General features: G+C 34.8%; 1 protein-coding gene across 1 annotated transcript; it reads right to left on the bottom strand.

Annotated features, from left to right (window-relative positions):
* Nucleotides 1-7,930: 7,930 nt before the first annotated feature.
* On the bottom strand, nt 7,931-20,088 carry LOC115449409 (NHL repeat-containing protein 2). Its single transcript, XM_030177219.2, has 11 exons — nt 19,800-20,088; nt 19,361-19,527; nt 18,822-18,981; nt 17,562-17,740; nt 12,652-12,799; nt 12,331-12,498; nt 11,809-11,970; nt 10,642-10,761; nt 10,012-10,116; nt 9,642-9,751; nt 7,931-9,522 (listed from the first exon to the last, which is right to left on the bottom strand). Exons 1-11 carry the CDS (start codon nt 19,954-19,956, stop codon nt 8,668-8,670), a joined length of 2,331 nt encoding a protein of 776 aa, XP_030033079.1. The 5' UTR covers nt 19,957-20,088; the 3' UTR covers nt 7,931-8,667.
* Nucleotides 20,089-20,238: the final 150 nt, after the last annotated feature.

Below are 20,238 nucleotides of genomic sequence, written 5' to 3'. Positions count from 1 at the left end.
GCAGTATCATATTATTGTTCCATCAAATTCTAAGCACTTAAATTCCAATAACCTATTACAATGAGCTCGCTATTGAAATCATATGATGCATAATGTTTTTATAGCTTATCTAATGTCAAAAGTTGAAGCAATTTATCGTTTCGATCTAGAATCTGATAATAATACCGATAGCCAATCAACGAAATGACTGCCACAAAGTTAACTTTTAGTTCAAATCAGTCCGCTAAAAGAAACCTTGGTAATTTAGCATTTTTGATTACTAATTTGTTTCTGGCCGTACTTATCTGTTATCCCTTAATTTATAATGGTCTAAGGTCAACCACTTGTCAAAGCGGTGAGACGTCCGATAATTTTAATATATCAATATTGCACCATCTATATCCCCTCGTTTCTTTATTTTTAACTATTTTCAAAACGTAATGGATCTCTTACACAACCTCTATACAATAGCAATTTAAATTTAATTGCATCGTGAGAGGCATGGTAGATTCGAATCTTCTATAAAAATGTTTATACATCTGTATTATGATTTATTAAATCTTGTGGCTATTATGCCATTAAATTATTTATATATTAAGGTGTAAAAAGACAGCGAAAGGGTTTATTTAATAGTAAGTTTATACCTTTATATAAAACAATGTCTGCTTTGTTCTTTTTGTTGAGCGCCAAATTATGCAGAATTGGTCGGCTAAAAAGGTTGTGGATGATTTGCAAACAAAACGATTGTGAAATAAATGTCGAAGGGGAAAATGCAACAAGCACAACTCATTCAATCACATGATCTCGTTGGAGGACTTTTAAGTGGGTAACGGCCGCGCATCGCACCAGTATTTCGAGTTTTAATCTGATAATGGCCTATGATTCTATTTTGGTAACAAATAGTAATTCTCTAAAACCGTCGAGACATATTTTTGTTACTTATATTTATACCCAGGTACTAAGATTTAAAACAATAATGATCATTTTAGTATCAGAATTTTTAACTTTTTTATGATTATGATCTGTTAGGTCTTGATTCTCTAAAATAAAGCCTTTTTACATTTTTTTAAATGTGAAAAATAATGTAGCTCGACTGATGGTGTACTTAGGTCTTTTGATTACTCGTAATAGTGACCTCCGCCTAGAAGGTTGAATTACTACCAATATTAAAGCACTGGCCCCAAGCCTGTCAAACCTGGACCGCGAACACAACGGACGAACAAAATGATGAGACAAAAGAATGGTCGTCTTTTTCAGACAGATTCTCTCATATGTATATAAACTAAATTCTAAGTTTTTTTTATACGTTAACGGCAAAGTGACCCTACTTCACCTGAAGAAAAAATGGAGTGTGTTCCAATAGAATGTCGACTGACGAGAAATGATTACCCCTCGCCAGTCGACACAATTATGCTGGCCTTCTGAAACCGAATATACACAAGCTAATCCCGGAACGCGACACATTTACGTGAGGCACTGTGGCGGATTTTAACACCTTCTGCACGGTGGTCGCTATACGGGTTGGGATAAAATATATCCTACCAGCTAACAGCAAAAGTAATACATGTAGCGGGTATCTAGCTAGTGTAAGTGTTGTAGGTACGTACGCTACATTCGCTAGAATATGTTCATGTCGAGATCATGTTTGGTTGACAGAACTGGAATTCAGGAAGCATTATTAATCAAAGTTTATGTTGTTAACATATCTAGGCTTATTTTTTAATCACAATTGTATTGTATCATGGAAAAGTTCTCACCACACACGTAACCGCTCTCAAACCGATTATTTCACCTAGTTTACAGTTAGCAGATGCACATTGAAAAAAAACTGAATCCCTGTAATTTACAAAACAATAATAATAAACCGACAGTCTCAGTGATGTAATTACAAAGCGTGCGCGGTACAACGTCGGCTCCAAGGTCTCGGTTTCGAATCCAGGGGCGGGCAGTAATATTAGTTTTTTCTGTTTAGTATCAACGCAAAGACTGAAATTTGTGCTAGATTTAGCGATAGATTCGCCTCTTATTACATAATTAAAAGAAATATAATATATATGATGAAAATAGATGCACTAATTGCACCTCTGCCTTCCCCTTTGGGGATAAAAGGCGTGACCGTGTACTATGCACTGTATATTAAGAAGGCTTTGACGAAAGATATAAGAATGCGTAGTAAGTGTTGCTTCATATCTCGGTAAATAATTTTGAGATCTATGCTTACAAACTTTTGTTCACCAAACAATTGTTTAACATAACATATGTATAAAAATAGTTATCCGTGAGAAAACCTTTGTTTCTCATCAAGAAAATGAATTGCGACTACTCGAAACAATAAGTCAAGTTTTAATCGACGACAGAATAATAAATAGACACATACCGAATAAATGCGACAATGTTGGTAGGTACTTGGTGGGTATTTATGCGGAAAAATAAAAATCTAAATATTCCTTTAGAATACATTTTATTACTTTCAATAATGATACTTTTGGTATACGCCTATAGCTAAAAAAAATAATAAATTATTTATAATTTTAGTAATTACAATCCCGAAAAATAAACTTCACATTCTTTTGGATATAAGTGTCTTATCACCTCAGGCGCATCTAATAGCTTAATTTCCTAGGAGGTACTCCGGAAAAACCACTACGCGATTAACCTATGGCGCCAGGCAGCGACAGCACCGCCCGACGCGACGCTGCGAAATTTTAAGGGGCTGATTGAAGTTTTTAATACCTACCTCTGCAGCCGTGTAGTAATTACAGTGAATTTGCCATACCGAGATCTTGAGGTTGATCTTTGGGTTGCGTAACATTGAGCTTTTCTGTAGCAGCTCGGAGTATGAATTTGTATCTAAATTCTAGGAGGATATAGGATTATCCCCTAACATAGGAACTAAAATTGCAGACGAAACGTGGGTGTGGTAACATCTCTGCCTATCCCAGAAAAGGGAAAAGGCGTTATGTTATGTATGTTTCTATACAAATACGTATATGTTTGTTAGAACGGCGAAACGTGACGCGGCGCGTAACCTGGCAAACTGTACTTAACCGACCAACGCGAACTTCTTGGATGCTCCAGGTGGCCTGGCCCGCGTAACACGGAATATAGTTATAACGATCGAAAAAGATGGATTCTGATACTAATATATCTACTAAAATCCTGTTCGGAACCAAATGCTGTCAAATTCTAAATCTAAGTAACTGGTGTTGAGCGCAGCACCAATCTTTACCTTAACAAATCATGAGTATCACAAAATATTAAATAAATAACGTAACGAAAAATAAGTAATAGATAAATTTCGACCAAAATTCGAATATCCTCGCGCAAAATTCACCTGTATTTGCCATTTAGTAAATTCCTTACTGGCGTCTCATCGATTATAGTTTTTAACCGGATCCAATTTAGTGCACATTCTTATGACGAACATTTTAGCCTTCACGATCACATGATGCCAAACCTACATTTGAATAGCAAAATATAACGTTTACTGACTGCAGCCATAATTATTTAGATACTAAAATGGGATTCCGAGACTATAATACCCTACCATGTATATATTTATTGAACTATATGATGAATAAAGACCAACTCAGTTTTGTGTCATTAAGTAATCGTTGAAAATTAAAGAGAACTACTAATGGTTGTTGAAATTCGACCGTCGAAACTAATATATTTGTAACATATTATACTTACATACATTTTATTTGTCTGCACTCATCCTTTAGGTAAGTATATGAACTTTAAATATGTTAAATCTAACACTACTCCGTCCGCTCAAATTGCTTAAAAATGCGAACAAAGTTTTTCTTAATAGATTCCATCTCCATAAATGTAATATAAATTTTATTTGAGCATGGTCAACGATAACAAACAAACGAGGAAAATCCACACACTGATCTTAAACTAATTTCTAAGTAACTAATTTGAATATTCAATCACCTCAATAGGCTTAATCAGGATACATCAACTGAAACACTGAGTTTCTAGGTACGTTTTACAGGACAATGAAAATATATAAATGTATTTTGCAGCCATAAGGGAAAAGGATATTTCTACATAAATTTCTATACGGAGAAAATAAATTTTTATAGGTACTTCTTTTTTTACTGATTAAAAATATAAGTACATTTAACTTAATTTAGTAAAAATATTTAAGATATGTCCTTTTTCCCTTATAACGGCAGCATTATAATCTTTAGCAATCGTGGATTTAATCAAAAATTCAAATTAACTGTCACCGAAAGAATGCATAACTTGGGTACTAACGATATATTAACATTCCTATGCTGTTACAGCACAACAAAATTTGGTACAAAATTCATCTATTCATATTTACCTATATAATATTACTTTAAAATGCGACCAATCAGAGTTCGCGACATAATGTGTCGACAGCTTTTACATTATGGTAATTACGAATTATTCTTGTGATTGATGACCACGTCCTATAATAATAATAATTAGTACTTTAACTTGGATATATTCATTTTCTATGTGTAATAACCAAGAGCAAGTTTTTCAAAATATTTGTCAATAACTGCGATCATTAACACTACTTGAATGAGTAAGTGGTAAGTGTTGGAAACGGTGGTCACGAGCTGTCACTCCCATGGCAGGCCCGTGCTACCTTCAACTACGTGAGAATTGTTGTTTAAAATTAAGGTAAAAGTGGGAAAATCATGCTCTAAAACTAAAATTGTGAGCAATTTGATATAAAATAACAAGGCAATCATTCGTGTAAGTTTTTTAATTGTGAAAATACTCTGGGATTTCAATTTGGCAGTCGATGGCTTGCCCTCTACCACAAGTACGAAGCTCACTGATGTCACAGCATAGGATGGAAAAAATAAATAGAAGCTCTTGACTTTGTAAGATGCCGTAAATGTGTTATAAACCCATCTGTCACGTAAGAAATAAATAAATTCCCATCTGTATTTTATTGATGACGAGATCATCATACGCATTGCATGTACATGATAATGCACCGTTGTATAAATAAATGCAAGGATCCTTTTAACATTAAATAACATCTTGTTATCTTATAATAATAAAATGATGTTTATTTGAGGCTTGAGGAAATAAGAATTTCAATTATTTCCGTCATCACAGCTCTACTTGTAGCATCTGTACTTATAATACATACCTATTCCTATCTCTACTTCGACGACACCACAATAAGTATGGATTCCATAACTTAAAAATTTAGATAACGATTAGGTATATTCCCACTTTCTGGTTTTTTAATCGATAGCGGTAACAGTTCAGTAATATGATTCAGTGGTACGAAAGTATAACTTTTCATATTTTTTCCATTCACATTTACTATTTGCCTACATAAGTAAATAAAAGATAGCGTACATAAAAAAATCACAACAGATACTTACCTATTGTGTTTCTTTATTGAAATAATAATACATTCGTTATTGACAAGTATCCTAGAAATCTAAGTATTTGCTTTCACGCGAAATTAAAAACGTGAATAGTTTACACCGGTGTTTATAAAACAATAGCTTTCATTCATGGCCACGTTTATTTCCAAATAAAGTACAGTTATCATACAGTGGTCGTTGACATATGAGATAGTCAATTTGCTTAATACTGACGCTGCAGCGACCTTCGCTGAAACCATGTGAGCGCCGTCCACTTAAACTTTTACCTACAGAGATCATACAGATTTAGTCGTATCTGTCTATTCTCATCTCAGACGCAACCGGGCTAAGGTCGCCTCAATCATTACCGCATTAGTCCCGATCTCATACAATTCCATCGTGTCTTTTCAATTATATCCTTTGCGAGTTGTGATTCTATGTTTTAAAGAATGCCTGAAACCGTTCTTAATGATACTCCTCGTTATTACAATCGTAATTGTCACGAATCATTTTGTTTACATGGGTTTACATCATATCCTTTGCCTTATGAAATCTATTTCATTTCGACACAGCCTATTTCCTGTAATAAATTTATCATAGTGTTTGTCTATTCTTAGTGAATTTTTTTTATAATGACCAATATTTAATAGTAATTTTTACACTGCCTTTCTTAATTAAAATAATCCAAAGACATTAAACAGTATAGTTAGTTAAGAAACGTTTCATGCGAATATATCCCTGAGATAAATTTTGCAATATTTCAATGTGCAGAAATGTATATTTTTTAAAGAGAAAAGCTAAGGTCGATAAGTCACAACTGAAGGGTAAAACAGACAGCCTCCGTTTCCATTTAAAACATCTAGATATAATGTCTAATAACCGCAAGGCTGATGATGTAGATGTTAGATAGTGAGGCCGCTGTTCTAATTTCCAACACTTACTAATGCAAATGAGGGGAGAGACCTCAGACGGTACATCGCTTATTACTTATTAATAACGAGGGATTCGTGATCGGATGTGCCCGCTCATGTCGTCTCGATAATTTATATGCCGGCCTTTGTGCTAGATGAATGGCTAAATGCCGCTGGGCACGGTAAATCTGCAGGACTGGTAAGTATAACAAATTTGAGTGCCTTTTATAAGTTCATAAAATCAAATATCTCCTTTTAGAATGTCTATCTGTTTTTTCTGTATTGGTTGATGAGTAGGTAAGAAGACAGAAGACTGATAGCAGCCTAAATAGCGATTCCTACACATGGTAAATATAAATACCATAATATATGTAGGTAAACGAAGATACAGGGCCTCGCGATAAGTGGAGCGGGATAATTTATTTTAGATTGACTCTCACTTACGCCCATTGATCCTCACTTGTATAAACTGTGATAGCATCTCATCCATACTTAGCATCAGACAGAAAGTAGTTTAATTAAATAATAGTTGTTTTTTGCGTTCAAGACTATTTGTAAATCATACTCACGCTGAAGTTCTAATTAACACTGATTAAACTAGATTTTTTGCTTCTACTGTTATCGGTCCAACGATTAAGCCAATTATATTATCATAACACCTTAGTCTCCATTGAAGAGATTAAGATCTTAAGCGACTAGTGGCAGAAGCTAGAAGTTACAGGTAACCATCTCTAATATCTTCTATACGTCTAACAGTTTACGAAACCAAAATTAACAAACACTACAAGTTTTAATTATCGTTTTATAGGTCACTGAAAATACAAGTACATATTATGCACTTTGATGCGCCACTGCGTTTTGTCCATGCTAATTAACAACAGTGCATTGTGTGCGCCAAGCGGCTATCTTTATGGATGCCAGCGAAATCATTTACAAAATTACTGATCAAGAGCTTTAGCGAAAAAGTACAAAGAAATAGATTAATTTGATTTTCAATAAGTTATTAGTATTGGCAATATCAAAACCGGGGCAGTTAAGGATATGAAGTCATCAAATTAAGTTTTATGATTCGAAAAAACAAAATTGGTAGATTACAGTCGCATCCGGAAACCTATAGCCGCAATTATTTGCTATAATTATAAATATCAAATATTAGCAATAACAAGTTGATTGAAACTGTTTGATCGTAATAACTCACCTGTTGGGTTATTGAAAGCGACATTTGATGTTGATGAACGCCCTCGTTTAAGGTCAGGGCAGTCATGAACTCGTAAAATAAATTGGCTTTTTAGTTTCCTTGTGCTATGTTACAAATGTCAGGGTCACTTTCCACTAAGTGCAATGTCAGACAGGATACCAACATTAGCACATTATACCTAACATTAGCTATCTAATTGATGTTGCGGCAAGAGTCAGAGCAAGCGGCATCTGCATTGCCATACGTTTGTAAACACATTCAATGAACTTTAACATGCGTGGATTCTATTTTAGTTTCATTTCATTTTCATCCACAAAGATATAGCTAAATAGATTAACATCGTATCAACAAGTTTTAGAGAACGCGAGTAAGGTTTTTCAATTTGAAATCGATAAAATATGCCCATCCCTAAGTATCCTGTCAACGAATAAAAAATCAGCTCATGAATTAGCGAGACGAATAGAAACAAAAAATAATTCATAATATTTTAATAAATCAACGAATATAAGTAACATTACGTCATATTGCAAATGCAAGAGTTGTACTAAAAACAAAATTGGGCTTAAAATTATTTGTAAAGTTTTGTATGTTAGCTTAGTTAAAACAACCACTTACTGTGTAATAAAGCTTCCTATAATCATTAAAATAATAACCAATTAACATTGAATCTAATTAAATATACCCTCTAATTTAGGTGCGCTACTCAATGCATTCTTTTGAGTGTATTGAATTCTATTGAGTATAAATTAAATGTTAGGTAAATTAATCAATTGTTATGGAGTATAAAGCGTGGCATCTATAATAATGCTTGTAGCAGAATTATTTAAAACTAGATCCATGATGTCTTTAAATTAAAAGGAGATTATAGCTAGAATATCTTTATCATATTGTTCGACATCCATCAAAGAGATCTAGAAAATTCTGTTCTCAAAAACCCAAACTGGTAATCATTTTTAAAATGTCTTACGCGATGTTCATAGATAATATAATTTACTTCAAAATATAATACCAACATAAATTAATGTAATAAGTGCTGCACATTTTTTTTAACTTCCTGGCTTAAGCACCGATTTAGAATATGAGACCGATAGCAAACTATATAGTCTCTGAGATCCACAAATTGTCAGTCAAGGAAGCCCTTACGTATTTCATTAAAAGACTTTTTTTTTTTTCATCTTACGGTTCATACATAATCAATCAAGTATGACAATCAATTCTGATTATTGTTATTGTTAGTATTGGTGTTGCTATTGTTATTATTAGTATTTGACGAAGACTTGTCCTTGTCGCGATTTATCGGGTTCACTTTACACGTGATTTTGTACGACTCGATCATTTTCACCGAATCCCTGACAAGTATATTAGACCGTATCGTGAAGTTGTGTGAAAAGCATACCGAACTACCTTCACACAATGCTGTATGGAAACTTAGGTATAATCGGTAGTGAGTTGTTTCAGTTTTACTCTTGAGTTTCATTTCCACTCGGCCGGGTAACTTTGTGCCCTTGCTAGAGCAACCGGCGAACTCGAAATCTTCGCGCGTCACATCCTTATTGTTCGCGTCCCGGACGCACACGTGCCAGTTCTGCGGCGCGCCCGGGGTGAACTTCACGTTCCGTATGTCCACGTCCAAACTCACATTGAAGTATATAATGAGACTGCCGCACTTTCTATTAACGAACAGGTCGTTCTTGTACAATATCAAGTTGTCAGGCTCCGAGAACTTTGGGTCGGGCAGGCGTACTTTGAACTCTTGACATACACTCCTTGAGAGGTTTAGTAGCTTCACGCTGTGGTTGTTCGTGTCTGCTATGTAGAGGTACTTGCCATCGGCGCTGACAGAGAGGCCCGACGGCTCGTTGAACCGGACCGGGTCCGCGGTCTCTATCATGGTGGGGTGAAGTGACGTCACCTTCTGTAACCCGACTTCAACTTTCCGTATCTTGTGGTTGTACGTGTCGGCCACGTAAAGCGTTTTACTTTGTTCGTTATAAGCGACGCTTAGGGGGTGTTGGAATTTCGCTTCTTGACCGATGTCGTCGACGTCACCGAACGCGAATAAATTCTGAAAATAATTTATTTAAATAAATTATTAGATCTCAACACTACCTACAATATCACTTATACATGTAAATCTGATATAAAATAACAAATTCCGCATTTTATCCACAAAATAAAGCTTACCAAAGGATTCCGATCGCCGCCACAGAGTGTAGTGACTTGTCCAGTGGCTAGAGACATACGCCTGATGGAGGAACTTTCGGAATCAGCTATAAACAGTTCTGGATTTGTGCCTGTAACAATCATCACCATGACGGACCTACATTGCATGGCTTATTCAAATGTTGTCTGTGGAACGATGATATGCTTAATGTGTTTTTAAAAACGATTTCATTTTTCTATGACACATTATGCCATATAATAGCAAGTCCAAGTTTAATGAGAAGTAACATGAGTTTATTGCTATGGTGGATAACAAAAATTAAGAGTAGTAGCTCGATTTTTTTATTTATTTAGTTTTTAAATAAATTAATTAATATAACAAATACTTTACCGGTTTTGAGTGCCAGCCCCGACGGCTGCGCAAACGCAGCTGTGTTCGGATAACAGCTGTTCCTAGCAGCTTCTGCGCCCGTACCGGCGATACAAATACATGTTCCTGCAAAACAAATAACGCCATTATTGCAACGTTTTAAGCATGCTAATTTGGTAAACAAATTTTTATAACACATCTAAGTGTTACCAAAGCACTAGAACTCATTATACTGTAGCTCCCTTATCAATATTTAAATTCATCTTATAACTGTGAATAACAATTGTGATTCGCGGATCCCGAGTTAACATATTTTCTCTTTTATAAAAGTTATGTGCCAAAAAGAATTCAAACTATAGATCATACACACGCTTACATCTTTTATCCGCGAAGGCATTGGCAGAGGCACAGTTGATACGCCCACTTTTCGCCGTGCGTATTCCGTCCTATTTTGCGATAGGAGGCGAGCCTATCGCCATATCGGACACTAAATCCAGATTCCAGGCTGATACTGAGTAGAAAAACCTAATGGCACTTTGCAGGGCCCGAGCATCGAACTCGAGTATTGAGCACTGTAGTCGTACCTTTATACAACTACTCTACTGAGGCAGTCAACTATAGATATAAACATATAAATATGACATTAAATACCTTCTGAATAAGATTTGTATTTCCACCAAATAGTGCTGTCGAGGAACAAAGCCCATATCTGGTGCGAACCAGCGCACGCTATCAACAGCACGCGACGTTTCTCGTCTCTCTTCTCTTTTTCTGTAAATCAACAAAATATACTTAAAAAATAAATGAATTTCCGAACTGTTGCAGAAATAAATTAATTTGATACTTGATACTTCTTGATTTGAAAGATATAATATAAGTCATCGCAAATATTTTTAACGATTTTTTATACAATCGATTATTCAATCGAATGATTAAATGTATTTTTTGTCAAATTAAGTATATTATCATATCTGATATCATGCACTTAATTCACGATTGCAGCAAACAGTTAAAAATATATCTAATGTGAATCTACAACATGGTAAACAACATAAAATGCATCATCACAATAAAGGCTGTTTAATATGTATTTGGCACAACAGGCGCGGGCCCTTGCGATGGTAATCGAGTGATGCACCGACGGAACAATGCACCGACAGCCTTGCACGTAATTACGTAATATGAATATACAACGAAATAACTCAAACTTAAATTAATTCGATCAGAAGCGGGACTACAGTTGACGTAACTTATAGGGTAATTTAATTAATAAATTAAATAATACATACATACAAGGTAAATAGGAAAATTCTCAGTTCACAATACTAGAAGACCAGAGAATCTGAAGACGGTGTCATTTGGCATGTCGCGGGGAATAGGGCTTTAGTTTCGTGTTATTTTTCTAAAAACTTGCATTTTAGTATTACTCATAATAAATTTACGTAACGAAATATTTTTTACAAAATATTGTTACAATGTTTTCACTCTCATTTGTCACTATCAAATAATATATAAAATGAATGTACTAAGACAAACAAAAAAACAGATGATAAGTAATTTCGCAGTAATATTTCGTGAAAACTATTTCGTTATATAAATTTATTTTGAATAGTACTCATTTACATTTACTTGTTTGACCAAAATTGCACAGCGAAGATGTCACATGGGCAATATTTAGGCCACAATATAAAATAAAATAAATATGTGAGTCATTTAATTGAAAAGCCTTAGATAATAAACGTTTTGTCTGTTAAAACTATGTGTTAGGGGAAAACAAAGAAAATAAGAATGTTAACGCAATAACACTGCATCTCTTACCTTTCCCATCCTCTTTCTCCTTGTCTTTATCCTTATCAGCGGCTTGTCCGGGAGGCGTGGGCAGTTGGTACGTCGGCCGCACCGACATGTCCAAGTCGGGTGTCGTGTACAGCAGCACGTCCCACGGCGACGACAGAGCTTGAAGGCCGAGGCATTTACCACCTGTGACAAACAATATTCCACCTTATCTTTAATGTTGAAAAGCAACATTTTCCAGAACTGCAGAATAAGTGAGACTTTTGCATCAACAAATCACACTGACATTCATAGTGCCAATATACGATTCATCTTCGTTAAAAAGCGACAAAACACATGCACTGTAATAACAGCGAGGGTGTTCTAGGGCGATGATGATCACTAACCACCAGGGATCCAACACTCCTACTCACTAAGTGGACTCCAAGAATTTATTTCGGCATGTAACATCAACTCTTGCCTACTCAGATTCGTGTCGCAGTTAGTGTGGATATTAATCGCACATGACCTGCACATTATGACGATAAATGAATGTAAACAACATACCCTGATCTCCGTGTTGCGACTGTTCTCCAGTGCCGGCCAACACGTACACGGTTCCCTCATCCAAGTGCACGGCGCGCACCGCGTGGTTGTTGGTGTCGCACACCGCCAACACGTTGCCAGACAACCAACATATTCCTTGCGGGGAATTGAACTTCGCCTCGTTTATCTCTGTAAACGGCAGTAGATATGTGATTATATAATAAATATTTAGACATGCTTAAAACACAAATCAAGCCGTGTGAGAACTCGTCCAAATAGATTTTGTTTATATCATTTTAAAACATTTCTAACTAACAATATCTTAACTTTTTACATACTTACTGCCATCTTTAAAGCCCGGCTTTATTCCACCGATTATGCGCAAAACCACGCCGGAGCAGTCAGTGAGTAGCACACGGTTGTGGCCTGTATCTGACACTGCAAGGAATGGTTCGTCAGTGCGGCCGCGATAGAATGGATTCAGAGCGACCTGACCACCAAAACAAACATTTCCATGAAGATCAATTAAAAAGTACTGTTGATTATAATAGGGTATTTGTTAGGTATAGCGTATTTGTGCATTTTTTAATATAGGCCAGCAATTAGTACAAAAAAGAAATGCTTCTGTGAAAACAGCATTAAAATTCGGCAAGAAATAAGGCAGTAATTCAAAGGACATTGTCGAAAACGGCCCCAGAACCAACAAAGGTGTGACTAGTACCATAATTATTTATGTATTTTTTTATATTATTTGCAAATATGTGTATAAAACGGACAAGCTGCTACATTCAAAATGAATATATAAAAGTATTGTAACGACTTAAAGTCAAAGTCGCCGACATGTTTACAACTAATTGTGTATAGAGATCTACCGGTTTGTCAAAACGATAAATCTAATTACCGATAATTAATTAATGAAACATTTTAATATATTCGATTTGTGAGGCGATATATCTTTAATTATTATAATAATATTTAATCGAGCAGTGGATGCGTCTCAAATAAAAAAGTAGTTAGTTTTAGGACTAAATTGATTATAGATCAAGTCGTCTATGAAAAAAGTTTTTTTTAGTTTTTAATTCATATTGATTTACTTTGTTTATTTAGATTTTATATTAGCGACCCGCCCTGGCTTCGTACAGATAGCAGAGCATAATATAATATATTATGCGAACATTTATTTTTCTGTCGTACAAAAAATTTATGAATTATACATATAAAAAGTAGCGTTCTTCTCTCTCCCTCCATCCGGGGGCTTTAAACTCTCTCCATATTAAATTACTATCGGATCCGCCCGTGTGAAAGATTTTCCGGGATAAGGGTCCCGCTAAATATTTTCCGAATAAAAATAAACCTATGTTGAATAAAATCGATTTTTGTATAAATGATCGATATAATCGATCCAGAATCTAGTCGAGTAGTATCTCTAATTCTTACTTCATTTTTCAATTCAATTTAATGTCACTCACACTTCACTCATCAGAGACAAATAAAACTAGACTCTCACTTTCCATATAATAGATTATAATTCTCTGACTCTCACTATCAGTGTTGCCAGAAGGTTACATTTCTTACATTTTTCGTTACTTTTGACCCCCTCGCGTAACATGTAAGTAATTTTTATATTTAAGGCAATTTTCGTAACTTTTGAAAACAACGAGATTTGTAATACAAAATTTTTATTGTAAACAGTTTACGAACGCATTTCTATTCAACGCCTCCAAATTGAACGCACCTAAAACTGGCGGGTCTAAAAGTATTTCAATCCATATCACACTTAGAGGTGGCTCGCCATGACAAAATGAAACGTATCTTGCATATATTAAAACTTGATTTTTGCTTTGAGTGTGCGCGCGCGCACATTTCCTACTTCGCGAGTCCCTGCGGTTTCGTAGCTACAGAAATGCTAGCCCAAAAACGCGTAAATTAAAAACAAAACAATAATGTAACTTTTGCAGCAAAAATGTAACATTTCAGGAAACGAAATGTAACTTACGACTCAAGGGCCCTGGCAACACTGCTCACTATATCATAGGGGACCGGACAGGTATTACCAAAAAATCTGAAATTCAGTTTAAAGTAAAGTTTGCAATGTTAAAAATATTATCTCATATTTGTTTTTGTAAAAGAGTTGTGATTTGTATTTTTAAATCAATAAATAAAATATAATAATTATAATATTTTTAGTCTATTCTTTACGGCAAATGAAACACCAATCACGGCGCATGACGTCACACGTGGGTAAAATGTAAACAAACAGACGTCATCTGGATGTCATACCGCGTTGTTATTTCAATGCTTTAAAGGTGTTTTTTGACACAGAACTGCTCTAATAATTAATATTAATTTATACGGGACGTTGTTACTATCTTCCAGCTTAACGTTTACAGATTGTTTAATCGTTAATCATAATGGACCGCAAAAAATATCGTTGGTGCGTCGTACCTGAATGTAATAATACTTCGATATCTTTACCAAACAAATTATTTATTGATGTACCACGAAAAGCAGATATACGAATAAAGTGGTTGCAGTTAGCAAGACGAACCTACGACGGAATGTCTGCAGACTCACCGATTTAGTTCTGTGAGGATCACTTTGATGTAAGTAAATAAAAAATAGTGTTTCGGTTTAAAATAAATCGATGAATATTTCAATTAATTAAATCATTTGTACTTCCAGGGAGGTTATGGTTATGAGATGTATTTATTTATGTTTTAGCTGCCACATGATATGGAATAGAATATTTATTTATATAGAATTCTGGTTGTTACACAGTAACCTGAGATTGCCTGAGAGTCTATGCAGTGTTGCCAGATCATAATTTCTCTTTACCCCAGGATTATTTGGAATTTAAAATTTTACCCAACCAATCATAAATAATTCGGTACTTTATTTTCTATATCCTTATCTATGCAGACGCCACTTCTTTCTTCACTTCCACTTCAATAATTATTAATTTAATTATCTCATTTTATTAGGAACAACTAGCTGTACACGAAAATTGTATTGAATAAAAAAATATAATTGTTTCATGGCCTACAATTTTTGTACGAAACATCTTTCTCTAAGCTCAATATTTATTACAATACCGTGAAACAATAGCTTTAATACCTTAACTCGTAGAATTACCCCCAAAAATTACCAAAAAAAATACCCTGCAGATTCAGTTTTACCCTAAATCTAGGGTAAATAACCCTAATCTGGCATTATTGAATCACTGTTCAAATGACAAGACTTGTCAAGTTGCTTTATCCACGTATGACGTCACACGAGACGAAATGACATAATGTAGCGTTTGCGCGGGAATTATAGCTATTTAACATTTAGGCTTGGTTTTATGTACTTTTTAAGCTTTATTTGTGGAAAATACTATTTTTCTTGGCTATTTATATCCACAATGATCAATTTAAAACACCTTCTGAAAATTTGTCCGGTCCCCTATTGACGATTCGGCTATTATAAAGACTCTGTGCGATTGATTACGATATCGACATACACTGGCTGTGATTTCTGGACTTTGTCAACTGATGTAACAATTTACCTGGCATTGATAACGGATACGAAACGGAAATTGCTTTTTGCATTAATTGTGGCTCTGCTGACGGGTCCATGGTGTTGGAGAACGAGCAGATTCGCCATTGTATACAACAACGGACAGCGCCTCGTTTGGTAAGCACATTTTTCTTTAATCGTACAAGTTTAACTGCCGCCAAACTTCTAGTTCGCTCCTCAGTTCCTGTTCTTGGTAACTGCGTGGAGACAGCGAACAGAGTCTGTATACTACCTACTACACACTTTAGCATGTGGCTGTGGCAACTTAAGAGCAAACTAGCAAGTATATTGTTGATTAAAAAATGTGTGTCATATGCTTGAAGGTTTCTTACATTTAATTCAGCTGGAAGATTTGAACACATAAATCTGCTTTCCGTGAGACACAATATTAATATATTGCCATTCTAATTTGAGTATAATGTGTTTGTTTGTTTTTTTTTCAGGTTGTAGCCCTTGATCTTATATGTACAGCATGTTGGACCACGGCCCAAGAGCCTATACATACTTCAGCTGTAACAATGTTAGTAGAAGCTGCGTGCTCTGTAATAGAATGTTGGAACTCCGGACTCGGTGATTGTGATTGGCAAAACTGAATTGATAAATAATACCATAACAACAACCCTTCTGCACAATACTCAGACAATATTTTATAAAACAATGTAGGTGATGAGGAAATAAATAATATTAACTAATAATATTTTTTATTTGTTTAATTTAATCCTACATGCCCTAAGAGTCTACCAAAAGTGTGTAAAATATGCTATGCTTCTGATGAAGCGTGAATGCTCAACAGTGCGCCTCTGTCTGTCTCTTCGGGGAATACGTACGACGTACGTATATATAGAAAATACATAAAATCTGAAGGGTACTCTTAGAGGACGTAAATACTATAACTACATAATTAGGTACCTTTTTACTTATAAAACAATATATGAATCAAGTCTTAAAATAGCCTGATTTAAGTAAAAATAATCAGATACCTACATAGTGATGAATCTTTAGGGCTTATATATATTAGATAGGTACTTATATCAATAAAAAGCATATTTAAAGCGTAAATGATAGGACTATAAATCTACCTTGAACATTGAAAAGCTTTCAATGTTTACTATCAATTATAACCTCAAAATCTCATCGTTTTTTTGGATTGATGCGATATCCCAGCTTGTCCGTTTTATAAATAATAATATGTCATGAGAACTTATTAATGATTCTAAATATTACAAACATTTTTCCATTGCTGTTGGTTCCAGGGCGAATTATGTATGGCCACAGAACAATGTCCTTTTAAATATTGCTACATGCAGAAGTGGGCATGGACTGTGGATATCACTTCATCTCGTTCTTTTGTACACCTCGTAATGCCTGCAAGCATGCACGTCACAAGCAAGTGTTTCCTACCTTTTCTGATTTTGACATTAACCCCTACTACCTAACTTCAATAGCCTATAACTTGTGGATTTTTCACCAGATTTCAATGATTTCTTCTGTTTTAAAATGTATACGACATACATATTTTACAAAGATTATAAATAAAAATAAGTATAATACCCTATTAAAATAATAACATTAAAAATTACTGACAGTACCCATTTAATTCTTTCAGATCATATGACAAACAAGATTTCTATTACGACAAATGATTTATCTGAAAATGGATAAGACATATAAATCTTTTACATAACATTCAAACATACCTTGCCAGGAAAATGTAACAAACTCTCTTCTTTTGGCAACAAATGTGTTGAAGGAGAAATGGGGAGTGACACGGTAGACAAACGAGCGGAGAAGTGTTGCAATGTTACACCAACATACTCCACCAGCTCTTCTCTGTGACCTTCGCCAGTGAATATAAATAGGGGTTTGTTATTGGGACCTGCAACACATAAACAAGGCCTAGTTATAATTTACAAGCAAGCGGCGATAGCCTAGTTGAGTGCGGAACGGACTGCCGAGACGAATGTCCGCAGGTTCAAATCCCAAGGGCACACACCTCTGACTTTTCTAAAAAATCATGTGTGTATTCTTTGTGAATTTATCGTTCGCTTTAACGGTGAAGGAAAACATCGTGAGGAAACCTGCACATCCGAGAAGTTCTCTATAGGAATTTCGAAAGTGTGTGAAGTCTACCAATCCGCACTAGGCCAGTGTGGTGGACTAAGGCCTAATCCCTCTCAGTAGTAGAGGAGGCCTGTGCTCAGCAGTGGGCAAGTATATAATACAGGGCTGATATTATTAATATGCGTGACAGATTAACAGTGCCTTAGCCAACGCCTTGCAACAGGTGTCAAGTGCCACAAATAACATGGTAACACAAACAACCATATTATTTAATTCATCAAATAATAACAACCATTTGTCTCGTAACAGTTTGGGACCAGCCATAAATTATGTCACATGAATTTCATGATATTTTTACCCCTCCCCTTGTCAGACATGGTCACATTTGCAGAACCACTCTTGGTGTGATTACATATTTTGCACTTTTATCACATATCATAAATGTACAGCCATAGAAAGAATATAGTTTTGGTTTCTGTTTATATTTTTTGAATATATTTTTGTTTCAATTAACATTCTGTGTTCTAATACTGAAGATTTTACCATGTGACACAGAACTTATGACCCCTATGCTTTTTCTCAAAATGTCACACTTTATCGACTTTCTGCGTGTCCCTTAATGTGTGACATAATTTATGGATCTTCCCTATATATAAGGGGCAGCAGTGAAATTGTGGCTTAAAATACTTACATTGGACAACCATATATGTGTGGTTTTGTGATGGAAAAAGGCAGAAGAAAGAAGAATTACTATGATATTCATATTATAGTTTGGAATGGTACAATATTAGAATAACTCTGAGAGTGCCTGTAACCCTACCTATAGTCTACAGGTTATGTTCAAATAAATTTATTAATATGTAACATACAGGATGGTAAATTTATTTAAGATATACCTAAAACAAGTAGTGTCGGCCAACACCTGATACCAGCACGGTCCCACACATAACTATCAGCATCATTCACAACAGGGTGGTGAATGTTATATCTCTGGACAGCAGCACATACATTTTTGGAGATCTTTTCATTAAAGAATTTTGCACAATGGACACCAATCTGCAAACATAAATGTATTCATAAATAAATAGGAAATATCTTCCTTACAATCTTAATTATAATAAAATTTAAACAGATAAAAAATTTAAAATGTAATTATGAAAGTCATAACATTAATTACTCAAACAACATTATTTGAATGTACTGTAACTGTAGAAAGTATGTGCAGGTACCATGACATTATTTTTTTTAAGAATATTATAATTTGGGGAAGTAAAAACATGATAATATTATCTTAGTAAATTAGCTACAATGAATCACAAAGTTAAACATTAGAAAGTAAAGCACTTGAGATTAAACCTCAATAGCTGATACACTTTGTAAGTCATATGAATAATGTATATGGCTGTTATTTAAGTATACATAGTGAGCTCCTTACCACAACCAACCCACTTTCTTGTCCATACTTTTTCTCTAAATATTCCAAATCAGGTAACACATGATAACAATTGATGCAGCAGTAAGTCCAGAAGTCTAACACCACCACTTTATCACTGCAGTGGCGCGTCAGGCTAACAGGCTCATCTACATTTACCCATTCCATATCTGGAACAAACAATAATTGTTATATTTCTATGTATTCCAATATCTGAATAAAATTCAATCACACACTAAAATGATAAACTTTTCTGCTTGTTCCTTCATTAAGACTTTAAAGATGTTTTATTTATTTTTTTCAAATCAATTATCAGTAGACCATAAAGAAACGGAACATATCCACGAAAACGAGGAAGAATATAGACTATAATTATGGACAAAAAACTTAAAATTATTGAACCAGCTCCAAAATTAATAATATACTAATCATCTCAACATACTCTTTTTGAAATCTTCCATCACATGGACGATAGGCCAAACTTTTTCAATGTGACTTATTATAAGAGCTTCACGTTCTGCTGCGACTGTTACTGGTGTTAATGCCTCGGTTAAATCCATACACGCTTGTGCCACAAAATCCAATGGACAGGACTCCATTTCACTGCTACACAAAAATAATGCGCGTATTTACGAAAGCCAGCAATCAACTTCCCACCAGAGACCAATAAACTAAACATCGACCGACATTAGATTGTCAGCTGATTGTCAGAGAATGTCAATTATTAGAGTTTGACACTCTTATTTTCCCGTCAGTTCATAGAAAATAATTTATTACTTTAAGAAATCTAGTTATATGTACTGTAAAGGAATATTGTAATATTTTTTTATATTAACATAATATAAGCGCCTAAAGTTTGTTAATCGCGGTTAGCGAACACA

This window comes from Manduca sexta, chromosome 23 (genome assembly GCF_014839805.1).
Source record: "Manduca sexta isolate Smith_Timp_Sample1 chromosome 23, JHU_Msex_v1.0, whole genome shotgun sequence".
NCBI lineage: Eukaryota > Metazoa > Arthropoda > Insecta > Lepidoptera > Sphingidae > Manduca > Manduca sexta.
This window is presented reverse-complemented; position numbering and strand designations above follow the sequence as displayed.